Source organism: Abramis brama, assembly GCF_963993115.1.
Source record: "Abramis brama genome assembly, chromosome: 3".
In the NCBI taxonomy this organism is placed as follows: domain Eukaryota; kingdom Metazoa; phylum Chordata; class Actinopteri; order Cypriniformes; family Leuciscidae; genus Abramis; species Abramis brama.
In genome coordinates, this window is record NC_139965.1 from 56,451,318 (window position 1) to 56,468,941 (window position 17,624).

General features: G+C 38.4%; 1 protein-coding gene across 4 annotated transcripts in view; it reads right to left on the reverse strand.

The window, feature by feature from the left end:
- Positions 1-537: 537 nt before the first annotated feature.
- Positions 538-17,624, reverse strand: part of nfat5b (nuclear factor of activated T cells 5b) — a 52,466-nt gene continuing 35,379 nt past the window's right edge. For 2 of the 4 annotated variants that reach the window (XM_084110330.1, XM_084110333.1), the window contains exons 3-13: positions 14,145-14,712; positions 12,272-12,458; positions 11,199-11,389; positions 10,839-11,011; positions 9,570-9,704; positions 9,436-9,491; positions 7,861-7,993; positions 7,609-7,677; positions 7,410-7,498; positions 5,540-7,304; positions 538-5,453 (exon numbers count right to left, since the gene is read on the reverse strand). In XM_084110330.1, the coding sequence (XP_083966456.1) occupies positions 5,215-5,453; positions 5,540-7,304; positions 7,410-7,498; positions 7,609-7,677; positions 7,861-7,993; positions 9,436-9,491; positions 9,570-9,704; positions 10,839-11,011; positions 11,199-11,389; positions 12,272-12,458; positions 14,145-14,712 (3,605 nt within the window). In that variant the 3' untranslated portion in view covers positions 538-5,214. Of the gene's footprint in view, positions 5,454-5,539; positions 7,305-7,409; positions 7,499-7,608; positions 7,678-7,860; positions 7,994-9,435; positions 9,492-9,569; positions 9,705-10,838; positions 11,012-11,198; positions 11,390-12,271; positions 12,459-14,144; positions 14,713-15,273; positions 15,337-17,624 lie in introns of all 4 variants that reach the window. The other 2 variants (XM_084110332.1, XM_084110331.1) reach the window with 2 other exon arrangements.

A 17,624-nucleotide genomic window follows, 5' to 3' on the forward strand; every position in this document is an offset into this window, starting at 1 on the left:
ACTTGTGCCGTATTTGACTGATAAAACCATAGTTATACAACGTTTTAAAGATGGTATAGTCTGTCGTTTTTAGGTGACTGAATGAAGTGCAATGAAGAAGCAGAATCTGTTGGCTGAGAGCGGTGACCTCTATTGCTCAGAAAACGTTACTGCAGTTCTCTTTCATTGTGAACACAGGAAATAACTCATACGAATAATAAAAATAATCAAGTATTACTACTGTAATTATTATTAGTTATTAGTATTAATAGTTATTTAATCCTAACTTTAATTTAAATAACCTTGATTTCCCTTTAGGCTGATCACAGCCACTTTAACATGCAGGTGGAAAGAAAGTAAAATTGAATCCTTTCCGTGGGTCCAGTCTTTGCATCTGTTTGTTTGAGTTTTAATTCAGGTCTCTGATGGAGTAGAATTGGTGTAGATGTCACAACAAAACTAGGTCCCTAGAAATGCGGTCCTGAAACTGCAGTCTCTGACTCTTGCAGGAGGGGTATTGTTTTTCAGAACCAAATGCATGATTGACAACAAGAGCACAAGTCTGTAATTATTTTTATTTAACCTATTTTTATACATAGCCGTATATAACATTTACAGAAAAATAGCTGCAAGAGTAAAAATGCCCCAACAAAAGCAAAATGCTTCTATATGATTTTTTTTTTTTTTTTTTGTAGCCTAAAGTGTCACAATTATGTCAGATGTAATATGTTATCATCACATACAACAGAAACTTCCAAATCAGACAATACAATAGAGCAAACTGACACATAAAAGTATATTGCCATAAGACTGACATAATATTGACATTCGTTATGGCACATTAGGAATTCTCGTACATTAATAAGCAGCAGAACCGTAACAAAGAATAAAGAAGTCCAACTGAATATGCACTCAGTCTAACTGCGTATCAGTTTAAACAAATTTTTTAAAAGAAGCATATATTAAATAAAAGAATTGTGTTTTTTTTGTGAATAATATTGCTTATTCTTGATCTAGTCAATTTAAAGATGCAGTAAGCAATTTCTGAGAAATGCTGTTAAAAACGGTTCAGACCGAGCAGCTCAACACACTTGTAGTTCAAGTGGCCAGCGGTAGTGGGCGTGTCCACTCATGATGGGGGAGGAGAAAGAGTGAGCCAATCAGCAGTAAGGGGCAGGTGTCCACCAGAGAATGTCTAATAAGAGAAGTTCCACTCTCAGTAAACTTCCGGCTTCTGAACTGGTTGCAGTTCCACTCTGGTTCCATATGAGGGCGCTCACAGGACAAGTGCAGAATGAATGCTGAATGTCTATGGCGCTATACCCCTCAAAAAAGAGATGCAAAGAAATTACACACTGCTGGGTGTTAAGATTTTTTAGAGTCACTTATTTGCTTTAAAAAGTCTTTTAAAATGTCAATGACGTCATACACATCGTACGACCAGAGATACTGCTTTACGGCAATCCTTCAGTCACTTTGGTGCTTTCGCGCTCTGCACTTTCTTTTCTCTCGAGGCATCGATAACACAGCTGACACAGGTAAATACACGTGCTATACGAGTTTTTGTTTTGTTTGTTTCTGGTCCCGCTTCGGATGCCACGATGCCATCAAGCGGTATCTCTGGTCGTAATCAGTCCTTCACTGACCAATCAGCGTTCATTAGCAGAATGCTAGCTTGTTATGGGCAACAACAACTCAACCTGTAAGAAATCGAAAGGACATAAGTACTCGTTCATTTAACTTTCGACCTATAACCCATGTTGAACTTGCAAAACCTACAATCAAATCTGAGATTTCTCAACGGCAATCGGGTGAAAGAGACAAATTTAGCCGTCTAGCCCCATAGACTCCCATTCATTTTGCACTCATGGGCGATCGCACCCAGTGGAACTCTGGTGGAACTACAACCAAAATTCAGTACAATAGGACTTAATAGGGAGTGGCCAGGCTCTCCGTAGACGGGCTCTGTGTCCACTCATGATGGGGGAAAAGAGTGAGCCAATCAGCACCAGGGGGTGTGTCCACTCACTGCTTGTATTTACTCATCTTCGCTTTACTTTTTACAAAGCTTTATTTTGCTTCGCTTCAGCTATGATAAAGAGACATCGACTCTTGCAATGCATGTTTGTGCATTTAGGGGGCGGAGCAATGAAGGGAGGGGCGTGTTTGTTTGGGTTAATTTAAAAAATCATCAGTGTTCAACAATAATTCTCATAAATTGCTTACTGCACCTTTAAAGTGAAACATACAACATAGCCTACGTATCCATTGTGGAACAAATTTTAAAGGGGTGTCGTTTCATGACCAGTCAAAATAGGCAATGGCCAGGAAATGATCTGCTTTTAAATCAGAAGGCACGACTAATTGCTGTATATTTACCACGTCATGCAACCAATTAAAAAATGAATTGGTTTTAGTCAATATAGAGGCACATTGTTTGTTATTCATTTATTGACTGGGATGAGTAGGAAGAATGTGTCAGAATATAAATAAATGAAAAAATTGTGATATGCAAAGCCTCACTTGCAATATTGAACTGACTTTTATTATATTTGAAAGAAAAACACTTACACACTTGTGTTCCTATTACATTTGGTTGAATTTCTTTTAATTTATAAATATTTACTTTTAAATTATAAATGTTATTGCACCCAAAACAGATGATTAGTTTGCTAAATTGAACTATAAAAAATTCATAATTGGTCCCAAGAATCATACAAAATAGAATTTTTAGGGGCAATGTTTGTTTATATGGCTTATATTTCCCAAAAGATTCATGAAATCATTATAGGAATTCAGTTATATTTAAAAATCCAGGTGAGTTGAGAACCATGATCATTTTGCAATAGTGAAAGTACAGGAATGTACAACCGAATCGCTGTGCATTATAATAATGATTCTCAACAAAGTGTCTATAGCCTACACATGATGTTACAATAGTATATGGGATACACACGCATTTTTTTCTTTAAAAGATTTGACATAAAAAAAACAAAAGATACATATGAAATATTTTATAATTATGCATTCTAATTTAAATCTAATAGGCATTGATTCTAATTGTGAAAATTCTTGAGACACAAAAATAAATACTTTCTAAAAAGAGGTATGGTGAAAAAGTAAATATTCACATAAATATTGATTATGGAAAAATATAACAATTAGTATTGTACAGAGATGAAGACTTTTTTCCAGTTCCCGTTCACAGTTCTTTCCCATGCAGAGATATAAAAAAAGCACCCCTCAAGCAAAACTTCTCCCCCCCAAAAAAAAGGAAAAAAAGAAGATCAAATCGTCTCTACTAAAAAGTAGGCATAAAAGTCACCCAAGGTTCTGAGCAAAGAAAATAGTCAAAAAAATTTGACATTTAATACCAACACATAGCAGGCTCAAATGAGCCATTTCTGTGACATTACAGAGAACAGCTCCCTCATAATGTATTTTCACCCTCATGCTAACAACAAAACAATCTGCCAACTAATGTCACATCAGCCTAATATTAAGCACACAAACTAGTTTGGCAGCTTTGCATTATGTCTGACACAAGAACACATACATGAGCTTGATATTACCAGAAATATATAGCTCATAATGTTTCTCTACATTCAAAACAAACTCACTTCATAACCGAATACACAAACATTGAACCAACTGAGCCACAAAACTGACCAATTTTCGATAAAGTAGATAAAATATTGGTTCTGACATGCCGACGGCTATACAATTTTAGGATTTAAGTAGAAGTGATTGATAAAAACGATTTCTGCTACAAAAGATAAAAGGTTGCTTCCCCAGCATTTATAGCGTTTGTATTTACTGTATATTCTGAGAACTTGTCGATAATACTGGTTGGACACTTCCTTCTAATTTGTCCCCAAAAAAATGCAATCAGCCCCGTTCCAGCGTACCAGACACTGGTAAACGAAATAAAATAACCTACCACGATGACACGAAATGATTTGAGCATCAACTGTCAATATTTTAGAATCATTATAAGAATAAATTTAATAATGACAAACTTTTAGAGGTATTATCAGAAAATATGTCACACATACACATGTATATAGGACACTCAGACATGCAAAACAGACACCAATCTAAATATGATGGCAAGAAATGACTTGTGTAAACCAAAATCAAAAATAAATATCAGAAGCTTTGTTTTTTTTTTAGATTACTGATAACTACTTGTTTGATTTTTAACCAGGAATGTGCATTTCTAATTGCTAGTACTATACGGATTAGTCTAAAAAACACAGAGATGAAAGACAGTAGAATTATGTATTCAGTAAACATGGTTGGTTTGAGATAGAAAGCTTGATGAAATGTCAATGAGTCAGGAATAACTAACCATACTGAAAACATACATAAAGTGCTAGAAGGAAAATGCCAAAACACATTTGTTTTCTCACTTATATTCTAAGTTAATGTACATAATATGTACATTCTACATCATTTATTTTCGCATTTGACTAAAAAGATTTTTCCAAAAGAAAAATAGCTTATACTCAAGTGTGTCAGACAAAAAGGTATTAATGACTGTTTACAAAAAATAAAAATGTCACTGCAGACTGCTTCTACCAGGCATTCTTGATTATTTGTTTAGTTTACAGCTAAAAATAGACATCTCATGTGTCCCGATCTTCTCAAAATGCTCTCTCCGTCACTGTAAAAATAAAGAGATACTCAAGGCACCCTTTTAGTTCCTTAGACTGCCACACCAACAAAACCCTTTTGAGACTCTCTAGGTTTCCAGGTGCCTCAAATATCCTATTGTGTACTCAAGGAACTTCAATAACTGCCTTAAAGCCTTTATTTATAATGGGGTTGCTGCAGAACCAATGACGGTCTTTATAACAGGAACATATGGGTTGCATTTTGTAAGATCCATGGAAAACTGCCCTTCTTTAAGGATGCCTTGAGGTTCTCCAGAGGGTTTTGCCATTGTGCCAAAGAATTGCAGGTCAGAATTTGTATACCATGGTTTTAGTTGTGAGTCTTCAAGAGATTTTGCCAAATCTTTCAACGGGCGACTCTACTTTCTCAGTGTCAATGTGTAGAATGAAATAAAAGTTAATGGCCTACTCTTGCTATAAGGGGTATGATCAAAGTATCTCCAATCCAATATTTTTGCAATATCCAAAATAAAAGATATCAAAATATCCAATATGTGTGCAAGAAATATCAACAATCATATATGGAATGGAGATACTGGGCAGCTTAGCCTTGAAGACCCTAGTAGGAGTGGGAGATGTTATTGCCTTGCTCCTGAAGGCTCACCAGAAGATCGTCAATCTTCTCCATGTTCTGAGAGGTTGTCAAGGTGCTCGGCACATTTCCAGGGTCTGGCATAGACTGCCCAAGTAAAGACTGGATTTGCCCCTCACTCTCTTGCTGTCTCTGTCCAGACTGACTGATGGCAATGATCTGATCAGATAGTGTAGATCCTGGGCTGTTCATCAGCTGACGGCACTCTGCAGGAAAGAAAACATTAGAATAAGTTATGACTCTGAATTATGAGACAAACAAGTCTAAAGCATGTTTAAGAACACTGCCTAACCATTCTGGATCTCAAAAAGGAAGAGGTCGGGCTGCTGATTCCGGTTGGGCTGGTTGAGGTTTCCACCCATTGTAGTCTGAAAGAGTTGACCAGGCTGTTGTACTGGTGAGGAAGTGCTGGTTTGAATTCCGGTTACATCACTCTGTGGTGCAAAAAGGGTTTCTTGAGAAGCCATCCCCCCTTGCATGTTGGACTGGGCCATGAAGAGGTTTACAGACTGTGAAGGACCAGAACTTGGCGCCAACTGCATTGGTTGCTGGTCTTGGAAAATTGGCTTATTCGAGGATGGGTTGACCCCCATAGTAGTCTGATCCTGAAATGTCATGGGTTTAGACAACTCCTGCTGCCTGACTGTAACCATGCCGGCTTGAGAGAAGGGAAGGGAAGTGTTCTGTTGTTCTGGAGAAGCTAGGCTGCTGTTGTTCATCGATCCAATCTGAACTTGTCCACCGAATAACAGATTTGAGGTTTGCTCTTGTGTTACTGGAGAATTTAAGGACCCGAGGAGTAGACCAGCCTGCTGCTGCTGACCAGGGGAGAGTTTGCTTGGTGATTGGGAGATGCTCTGGAACATGGAGCCAGGTTGGGCATGCTGTGGTGACTGCTGCTGCTCCATCGTAGTGCCTTGCTGAATGGGGGACAGTTGGGTTGGAGTCTGAAATACAGATGGGGCCTCGAGAGTCCCCTGCATAGAAGTGAGGAAAGCCAGTTGCTGTGGCTGGCTGGCATTGACAGTAAGTTGACCTGATACAGCATTCTGGGAAATAAACATACTGGTTGCAGAGGGCTGAGCTTCTACAGACATGTTGGACCCACTGAGAACATTGAGATTGCTTTGGAAAAGGGAAGCTTGGACCTGATCCTGGTTGGGTGAGGTCTTCTGTGTGTGGAAAAGAGCCTCCTGTGGGCTTTGGGCTTCAGTCATGGCCGTCGGATTGTGAAACAGGGAAGGTGAGGAATGACTGGGTTGCTGCTGAAGAAAGCCAGTTGCTTGTTGAAACAAGGTTGCTTGCTGCTGCTGCTGCTGTTGTTGTGATGGGGTTTGCTGGAAGAGGGAATTTCCATTCTGCACCATTCCCTGGGAAGAGCTCTGTTGCTCCGAACTACAATGCATCTGAACCTGGGGCTGAAAAAGCTGATGTTGTAGGTTCTCCAGAGTTTGCTGCTGCTGGTGTTGCTGCTGCTGCAACTGGATTTGCTGCTCTTGTTGCTGGATGTGCTGCTGCTGCTGCTGAATTTGCTGCTGTTGTTGCTGGATTTGCTGCTGCTGTTGTTGGATTTGCTGCTGCTGCTGTTGAAGTTGATGTTGTCTTTGCTTTGACATTGAATTCTCATTCTGGAGTTGGATGTTGCAGAATCCCTTTGCTTGCAGCTGCCGCACAGCCTGCTCTAGTTGTGCCACCTCATCTGGAGGTAGAAGGGAGAGCTGTTGCTGTGGGTTGTCATCTATTTGGGAGAGCCCCACCACTGATCCGCCACTGTTGCTTGATCTCTCCTGTCCAAGACTGTTTCTGTGTTCCAAGAGGAATGGCTGAACTCCTTGCTGGAGAAGAGATTTATTAGGCACGTGGAAAGAGCCGCTGGATGCAAGATTATGTTCCTGGATGGTGCTGAATGGTTCCTTGTTAGAAAAGACAGAATTCGGAGATTGATCCTGTTCTCTTGTTTGGTGTGCCAGCGGACTGGAAAATTTGCAGTTATTGGTGGAGATCTCAGTACTCATGTCTAAGGCTTGCTGGGCTGAATTGATGACTTCAGAGGTCTGCTGGGTTCCAAACAGGATAAACATAGGCATTTATCAAATTATAGGGAAATGCTTAATGTGGTACTGATTTATTGTGGTGATTTATGTCTCATGATTTATACAAACCTTGAAGGGATTACTGGAGACCTCCATTGGTGTGGCCTCTTCTCGTTTAACAAGAGGCAAAACTGGCGTCATCAAGGCAGTATCGATTACTGTATGAAACAACAGACAGAAGGCCAGTGACTCTTCCATTTCAGGAAATACCCTGGCACTCATAGCGCAACATCACGTTATGCTAATAGTCACATAGATGTTTGCTCACCTTTTATTTGTTCAAAACAACAAGGTGTCACCGGAGGCAAGACTTCCTTTTTCACAGAGGAATCAACAGCTGAAAAAATGTATGCAAAATTAGTGACTGTTCCTATTCAAATACAACTGATTCAACTTATCAGCTCATAAAGACTCCCAAGACCTAATATGGATGGGTCAAATAAGGGAGACGCCCAAAATGTGTTCTGTTGGTGTGCCTCCAGGAACGGGGTTGTGAAACGGGGGTAGAGATTAAACTGACCTGGCTCTGGAGTGTACGTAAATGGTTGAACATCATGGGATCGTCCGGCATTTGTAACAACATAGATACCAACAGATACAGGAGATGTGATAGCTGGATTCTGATATTCAGGAACTTTGACAATAATGTGATTCTAAAACGGGAGAAAGTCAAAGATTAAAAGATCACATCTTTTTTAATCACAACATAATGGTGGTGTCATATATATGAGAAGACTTCAAAGAGGTGTTGGAAGACTATCAGACTATTTCATATGATTCACTCAAATCACCTGCAAATCATATGGGATGTCTGACCATGCATTTTGTTGCAATTTCAACACTAGCCAGATTTATTTACTCCTCGTTTTTGGCTACATTTGTGTAAATTATGGTCCCTTTGCATTTGTATAATATAGTTTGTTGTGGCAGCACACAATCAGGGCCAGCCCGCGGCATAGGCAAATGCTAGGGGCGCCACTCATCCATAGGGGCGCCAGAATGAGTGAACGAGTGAATTTCTTTTAAAACTTTTTTTTAAAATTATTATTATTATTTTTTATAATACTATTTTAAAACCATTAATTCGAAATACTACCAAATAAAACAAAAAAAGTCAGACACATCAATCCCCCCCCCCCCCATTGATTTATTTCAAAAAAAAGAAAGAAAAAAATTACTGACCCCAATTTACTGACCAGTAGTGTACATTGTTGTTACAAAAGATTTCTATTTTTAAAACATTTGCTTCTTTTTTTTTTTCCAGAAAATTCAGCTTTGCATCACAGAAATAAATGATAATTTAAAGTATAATAAATTGAAAACCAATTATTTTAAATTGTAATAATATATCACAATATTGCATTTTTTTCTGTATTTTTGATCAAATAAATGCAGGCTTGATGAGCAGAAGAATCTTCTTTCAAAAACATAAAAAATAGTAATGTTTCCAAACTTTTGGCCTGTACTGTATATGGCATTTTTAAAATTTATTTGCCAAAATTAGTAATGATATTTATTTACAGGTTTATTAAAAATAGCAAAGTTCACATTAAATCTGTATTGTAAAATGCACTATAAAAGATAATGGGGACTTGACTTGAATGCTAGATGTAATGCTCTTGGTATTTGTGTTTAGGCTGTAATGTGTGTGTGTATATATATATATATATATATATATATACTGTATATATAGGCTAAATAATCATGAACACAATGACGGGGTGAAATGGGCTGTGATGCATGGGGCACCAGGTAAAATCTTGCCTAGGGCAGCAAATTGGTCAGGGCCGGCCCTGCACACAATGTATTAAAAAAAAACACTGACTAAACATTGACAACTAAAATCACTTCTGACATTTCAGGACACGTCACTGTAAAAACAGATCTATTTAAATCACTTGCTAGAAAAGAACTAAAAACTTTATTGCGTACTGTTTGTGTATCTAGGTCATCAATCTGCCGTTCTTTCCATATTCATGTCAGACAACAATTGGGGACACTGATGTCTGTGACCTGTGCAAAGCTGCCTCTATTTTTGCAGTGCTTTATCATCCCACACAGTCAAATAATAGACACAGCAGATGCTATGGCTTACCTGATGGAAAAACTCCATGTCAATGTCAGCCTCTGCCTTCCAGGACTTATCATCTGCTACAATCAAACAGGGAGAGGTTAAACAGTGCAAGTGTTGTGCAGGAAGAGCATGTAACATGTAACATGTAAGGATACCTGAAGCATTCTCCTGAAATATGACCTTGGTTCCTTTGAGAAAGTTTTTTCCGATAATAAAGACTTCATTCCCCCCTTTAACAGAACAACTGTGTAAACTCTTCTTGAGAATCTCAGGTACTCCTGCAGGCTGGGCTATAAAAACAGAACCAATCGGAGAAAGAGGGAAAAAGACCATTAGGATGCACAGCCACGTAACAATGTTTCTGTGCAGCAGACCATGACTAAAAATTTAGTTTCTGCACATCTGACATTATGTGTGGGTCAACAAATCCATACAGCAAAATCAGCCTGCGACTAGCGGAAAACCTGCTTACTTTTGCTTTGTATCCACACAAGGAAACCAGGAAGGGACACAGATAACATGCTGGTAATGCATAACCAGAAGGGCATTTACCTACAAAAGTAGGCAATGAGGTACAGTTGTTTCTTAAGAGTTAAATTATAAGTGAATTACATCTGGTCAACAGTGCAAAAAATTATTTTCTTACTTAGTATTTTTGTCTTGTTTCCAGTCCTAATATCTAAAAATTATTATATCAACATGCATTTACTAAAGTAGTAAAATGCCATAAGATACTATGTTTTGTTTTCTGGGGGAAAAAATCTAAATGAAGTGAGTTTTTCCTTAAAACAAGCAAAATGATCTGCCAATGGGCTGAGAAAAATAATTCAAACTGAATTTTCTCACCCCATCGGCATATAATTTAGCTTGTTTTAAGCAAAAACTCACTTTATTTTCACATTAAATGATAATCAAATAAATTGCAATTAATCCACATGTGCACTATTATATTGTCTACTTCAGTGTTAACTTTTTTTAGCATTTCACGCCACATTGTTAAGACATTGTGTCAATGCAACAACACCTCCAGTGCCAAAAACACATTGTTAAAAAGAAATTATTGCACATAATAAACAAGCAAATGTGTTTTCTGTCCTTACTAAAACAATGACCATCAAAACCATTTTCTGAGGTAAATGACACAATGCTACAGATGGTGTCAGTAGAACTTAAGTTGTAATCAACCTGGAATATTTGCTGGCGACACAGAAATTCAATTTTAGTACAATTCATCACAGTAAGCACCTGATGTTCTGCCTAATACTCATTCTCTCTCCTTTTTTTTTTTTTTTTTTTTGGCTCTATGGCTTTAATAATATAAACATTCATTATCCCCCCATCTAATCCCTACCTCTCCTATGTGATGAGAGCACCAGCTGGGCTCGCCAGCAGGGAGATGCTATGAATAACCCAAAGCCACTCACTGCACAGTATGGGAGACGATGAGGTCTGTAACGTGAGCACAGAGCCATCGGGGCGTGGGATGTTGACTCGAAACACCAGTCTGGCACGGGTACTCTTCTTCTTAGATCCAGCCACCCCAATACGGGCCTCCACATCGGCATTCCTGAGCTTCAGGATCCCCACACAGTCTACACTGTAAAGACACCCGACTGTCAGCTGGTCATCGTCAAGATCAATTCTTCCAACCACATTTGATCAATACAGCCTCTGGATTAGAAGACTGGGAATTGTTCTTTTTGAATATTCAGTTTAAAGTTTAATGAACAATTTAAAGCTTCAAAGTGGGGTGCAATTCTACTAGTTGACACGTTGTTACATACGCCAGAGTCATATTGCTGCTGAGATCCAGAGGCACTTCGATGACAGTGGTGCCTTCAATGTCCACTTCCTTACAGGCAGTTGTGTTCCGGCCTGTGACTCTGCAAGCCTGGTAGAAACCATGGGGCTTCACGCGTCCAGCATCATTGCCCACAAAAATCTGCAGGACCACTGACTCCTTCACACCCTCAAGCTGCGAGGATCAAGAAACTTGTGGTTAACAGAGTAACATGCATATATATCAATAGGGGAAAGTGAGAAGAGAACCTCATCTTAAAGGTACATTCATTTGTGTTGAAACTTTCCCTAAAGAGACAACAACTGTAGGCAGGGTTCGAATTATGATTTCATCTTTGTGGGGGTCTCTTTAAAAAAAAAAAAAAAAAAAAGTAGCTTATGAGCAGGCGCGGTAGCTTAATAATGTAATATAAAAATATAAAAATGTGTAAATATAATACAAATTTAATAAAAAAGCGTTGGTAACACATTTCAATTTAAATTAAGTGGTCCAGTGGTAGAACATTTGCCAAACGCGTCAGAGGTTTTGGGTTCGAATCCGCACTCGTATCAGTTTTTTTTTTCTTTTTTTTCATCAAATCCGATTATGTTTATAAGTGGTTCTATATCAGGCAGAGACACGTTTGTGTGCATTTTGTTTTGTTATTTTACTGGAACGAATAGAGAGTCTCCACAACGGATTGAAGCGCGCCCGAGTGAAGACTGCGCGAGCCACAAACAAACATAGGCCTATCCGCGCCAATGATCGCAGCGGCACTTTTATCACTTGATTTAAGCATAAGGATGTACCGTAGTGTGATGACGATCCGAGATCCCGCGAGATCCATGTGTTTGGCATCTTGTCCTATCTTTTAAGTCATGCTACAGTAGTCTGAAGGAAAAAGTGCTTTATTTGTAATTTAAAATAATGGTGCTGATGATTTTTAGAGACCCCCACAGGTGTATGATTTTACTGCTTTCATGGGAGCTCATCCTCTCTCTATGGGAGCTCAGCTCCCACTGGCTCCCACGCAATTCGAACCATGACTGTAGGTAACTGTAAGACTGTGTTACCCACCTTGATAGTAGGGAAACCCTGCTGTGTTCGGTCTTTCACAGACCCACGGCTGCCTTCGGTCAGGTAACGCGCTCTATGCTGAGTCTCAGGCTGCACCACAATCTTCAGTTCTTTCCCTTCACTTTTCTGCGGGTACTGACAAGACAGTATCCCGCCTTTGAGACCAGATGCTTGAGGTCCATCAGAGCTATGGAACAAGGATCGCTGGTGAACATCAGTCGAAAGCTAATTGGGGTTTTTGTACTTTTAGTTCATCCAAAAATAAAAATTCTGTCAACATTTACTCACTCACTCACTCTCATCTCATGTCATTCCATTTTAGTTAGACGTTCAGCTAATGTTTTTTAAATGTTACTGGTTTCAGATGGTACAGAGTTCAAAATTCAAAAGTAAGATTCATTAATGTTTGCAAAATTATAAAATGGAGTATTCCTTAATTTTGTCTCTAACATTCACATAACCATGAAAAAAAGTTGTTTAAACATAAAAAAATAAATTAAAAAAACGTTTTAAACAATCAGAGAACATTCAGAAGTTCAGAAGTAACTTCAGAAACTTAATGGGAACATTAGAAAAGGTATGAACAAACATTCTTCCAGTAATATTAATTAAATGTTTGTTGAATGGTCTTTAATAACGTTCTCAAAACATTTATTTATACATCATTTATGGAACTTTTTTGTGAAATATTTTAGTTAGACGTTCGTCTAACGTTTTCTGGGTCTCTTCGGTCAGAAGTGACCAAAACCAAAACATTTTACATTTTTCTTGCTTCATCTTAATGGGATGACACTTGGTGACTTTTGTCACATTAGCTGTGTGAACACACAAAAAAAATCATGGACATGATTCGGATATGTTAAAGGCCTTCACGCATAGTATCATAAAATCCCCTCAAAATTCTAAATGATAATCAAAAAATATTATTGAATAAAAATATATTACATTGATTTTCCTTGGGGGAAAAAAGTTACATTTCAAGGCTTTGGTCACTTTTGACCGTGAAGGAACCAAGTGTGACCCAAAAATGAAGGGGCTCAGAGGATTAAATGTTACTTATTAGCAGTGTTTGGTAAGTTACTCTAAAAAAAGTAATTAATTACTAGCTACTAACTACTTCAACAGTGTAATTAGATTACTGCACTAATTACTCTTTCTATAAAGCTTTTGCATAACTTATTACTAATTACTTTTTAAATCCCATATCAACCTAGACCAGTTGAACAATACAAGAATAGGCATGAAACTGCTCTTTGAATTTTTCCGAATAAATAATATAAAATTGCATAAATTATTCTTAAACTGACCAAAGGGAGAAGGTTACATTAAAAACATGCACTTTAAAATAAGACATTAAATTAAATCACTATTGTTTCATATAAAATTGTTCTAAGAAGAGTATTTAATGCAATTACATCAGAAGTTACTGTAAATAAATGACAGAAAAATTGGAAGTAATCATTTTCAAGGGAAAATTTTATTTCTTAGTAATGCATTTCACCCAACACTGCTTATTAGTTCAGATAATATGCAAAAGGAACATTCTCATAATGTTGCCTCTAACATTTACATAACCAAGATTTTTTTTAAAAACATTTTAAAATAAAACTGGACGTAAAAAAAAAATAATAATAATAATTTAATGGGAAAATTAGCGAAACGTTCTTGGAACTTTTTTTGGGGTTTCCAAAATCTTGGGTCTATAATGACATTCGGGTGAGTAAATGATGCCAGATTTTTTATTTTTGAGTGATCCGTTCCTTTAATTTGATTAAATATTTTGGGTTCTTCACACCAATCTCCAACAAACAGGCACCAAAACGTACCAGAAGGCCATGAGGCCCAACGTATACCATGGCACTAAATGGCTCACCTTGCTTTGGAACAGGTCTTGCTGTCTGGGCCAAGTTGTGAGAGCACAAAGTGTGGACCTTTGGCACTGTCTGCATCAAAGACATCCATGCTGGCCTCTTCAGCAGGGACCGGCTTTGACCCCGGCTTCTGTCGCGGGGTACACTTACGGGCCTTGCGGGGCACTTCAGTGTTGTCATTGTAGGAGCTGGAGCTCACAATGCTGAAGTTAGAGACTGAGTTCTCCATCCAGATGCTGTTGCTCTGCTCTGAGTCGAGAAGCAGCTCATCCTGGCAGGACATGTTGCTGTCGTCGAACAGGTCCTCGGGTGGAGGCGAGATGTTGAGGACAGGCCGTTTGGAGGGTGTCATCTGGTGTTGCTGCTGGGTCTGCTGGCCACCTTTTTCTCCGCAAACTCTGCCGGAAAGCTTGTTTTCCGCAGCCAGCACCTCGGCTTTCCTCCGACTGCTAACATCTCCCGGCGTGCCGCCGTCATTCCCGGCCATCCGTTCTGAAGCTGAGGTGGAAGAGGTGGGAAAAGCACTGCGAGGACTTCCCGTGCTCATAGCAGAAGAGGCGGACGACGCATCTGTAGTGTGTACAATTAAACAGTGAATAAAGGCATCGGTATCAACATGAGCCAACAGTCCCAGTCAAGTCAAGACATTTCTCTTTCTTTTCCTTACAGCTGTTCCAGTTTTTTTTTTTAAATATCTTTTAAAGAGCATTATCTATCATTCGGGCAAATGTCAAAAAAGCAGTTGAAATGCTGTGGAAATAAATAAACGAACAACGGGAGCAAAACGATCATGCTGAATAACATCTGTGAAAAAAGAAAAACAAGCATTTCATGTAGAGTTACTGCAGAGCAGGCCATGACATCACTCTCCAAGACATTACGCACAGCCCGCTAGCCATAATATCCTCGTATGTCTTGGGTTTTATTAAGCATACATTGGAAATCTACAGTAATCGAGCTCTTGCATATGACCCTCAAAAAAAAATTGGGCATTTGCTTTAATATTTATTCCAGTCTATATGGGGGTCTATATCTCTCATCCAAATGATGCAAGCAAATTCATATACAAATTTGCACAAATTTTGATGGGAGTGAGCATAGCCACAGAAACAAGATAAACCAGTGTCTGACCTATGAAGCAGAAAACTGCAGAGCATTTTGTATGCAGACACTCCCTGCTTCAGAGAGAAATTCCTGGAATGAAAATGAGACAACCAATGAGTAATAAAAGCTGATAGTAAAATGAAGAGGCTTTGTTCAATTTTATTGGTTTGTTTTTGGTGCATCTAATGTATTCATTTGCCTTGAAAATCCGACTACACACCTTCCACTCCTCATTTGAACAAACGATGAGGTGAAGCATTTGTCACACACACAAAAAAACAGTATAATGCCCGTGTGCGGCATAATCTATAAGACATTTTTGATATTTGTGTTTTGCATAAATAAACATGCATATTCACATTCAGGGAGAAAAAGAGGTTGAAAAACCATTTATTAAAGTGATAGTTAACCCAAAAAAGGACAATTCTATCATCATTTACCCTCATGCCATTCCAAACCTGTATGACTTTTATCTTCAGAACACATTTTTTTATATTCTCTCATCATTTCTGTCTCTCCATTGAAAGAATATTCAAGCAAAATTTTCAAAAAGTTCACAAAGGCATTGTTAAAGTAATTCATATGAATCTTCTGAAGAGACACGATCGCACGATATATCGTTAACAGATTTTTATTCACAATTTAGGCTTTTATTCCCATCAAGCAAGCATGTTTGAGCTTCTGATTGGGCTCCATGTATGTGAATAAAAGCCCAAATTGAATCTGTTCATCATATAAAGCGATCGAGTCTTTTCAAAAAAACTTTGATTAAACCTATCAACTCTCCATATGGATTACTTTTACAATGTACTTTTGTGTGCAAATATTGGTTGAGTGGACTTTCAATGGATAGGCAAAAATGATGAGAGATTAATTTGTGTTCTGAAGATGAACGAAAGTCTTATGGGTTTGGAACGACATGAGGGTGAGTAATTAATGGCAGAATTTTCATTTTTGGGTGAACTAACGCTTTAACAGTGACTTAATACAGTGACAGTATTTCTTTACACTTGTCATTTACAACATTTATCTGCTGGAATGCATGAAAATGAACCTGGAAGAATCAAAGTGCTTTGAGGCCAGGCACCAAAAGGATCTGATGTAAAATGCAAAACTGGGTTGCATCATGGACTGTTCAAACCAGCAACCTTCAGCAATCTAGGGCTACGTCCGAAATCGCCCGCTATACCCTCATTCACTATTCCCTACATTAGTCCACTATTATAGTTCACTTGAGGGAGTGAATGAAAACGAGTGTACGCCGAAATGGCTGCCGCTTTTGCATAGTTTGTGCTTGCTGTTTAATAATCATCAGCAAACTGGCCACTCCAATAGCAAGATGAAAAGATTTATCCTGAACTCTATCATGGAAACTATTTTATACATCATAATTAAAGAATTTAATTATCAATTAAAAATAAATTTAGTTTGATATTACACTGTACCCACATTGGACCACTGGATGATCCAGCTGCAGCGCCATCTTCTGGCGAGATGCGGGAATTCATTCGGCGCGCAACTCTTACAGTGCAATATGGGTATTCTCTAGCCGTTGAGCGTACATCGGTTGTACACTCGTTATTGCAGTGCATTGTGGGATTGAATGAGTGCACTCGATATTGTCCGCTATGGTTTCGGACACCACTACAAATGGCTGTCCCCTCAAATAGTGCCCTATTTAAGGGTATAGGGGGCGATTTTGAACACTTCCACCTCACCACACTGCTAAAACTCTGACAGCTGCCAAACAACACGTACCAAGATGAGGACATTACACAAGCATTGAAATGCTGTTTCTCCTACAGAATAAGATTTTTTTTTTTTTTTAGCATGCTCTGAATATCATTGATTTAAAGCATGATTGGATTGAAATTTTAGGATTTATAGGAGTAGAAAAAGCGATCACTAGGTGGCACCATTTCAAAACAATGTTGATGATGCTTACCAAGTGTCGTTCTGACCAACCAAATAAAAACTGGTATTGTTTTATTAAGTAGGTGGCGCTGTCCCCAAACTTCTCAAATACTTTCAGAACATGGTGATAAAGACTAAGGCCTGTTAGTCCTGACAAAGACTAAGTTCTAAGGCCTGCCATAGACTCAGCCAGACGCATAATAAGAAAAGTAACATATTACCAACCTAAGGATGGCCCTTTAATAATAGTCTTTGTTTGAGTACAGGCCTATTAACCTACATGGCATGAATGAGACAGTGACAATAACAATGGGGTGAGTTTGACATCCCTCCTTATAAAACAAACTCAAATTCTGAATGTTGCTACCTCAGAGTGGGCTCTTTACAACAAGCTTGTGAAATGAATTATGCATTGTAATCCTATCTATGAACCATCAGAACAGAAGATCAACTCATGATTTGGA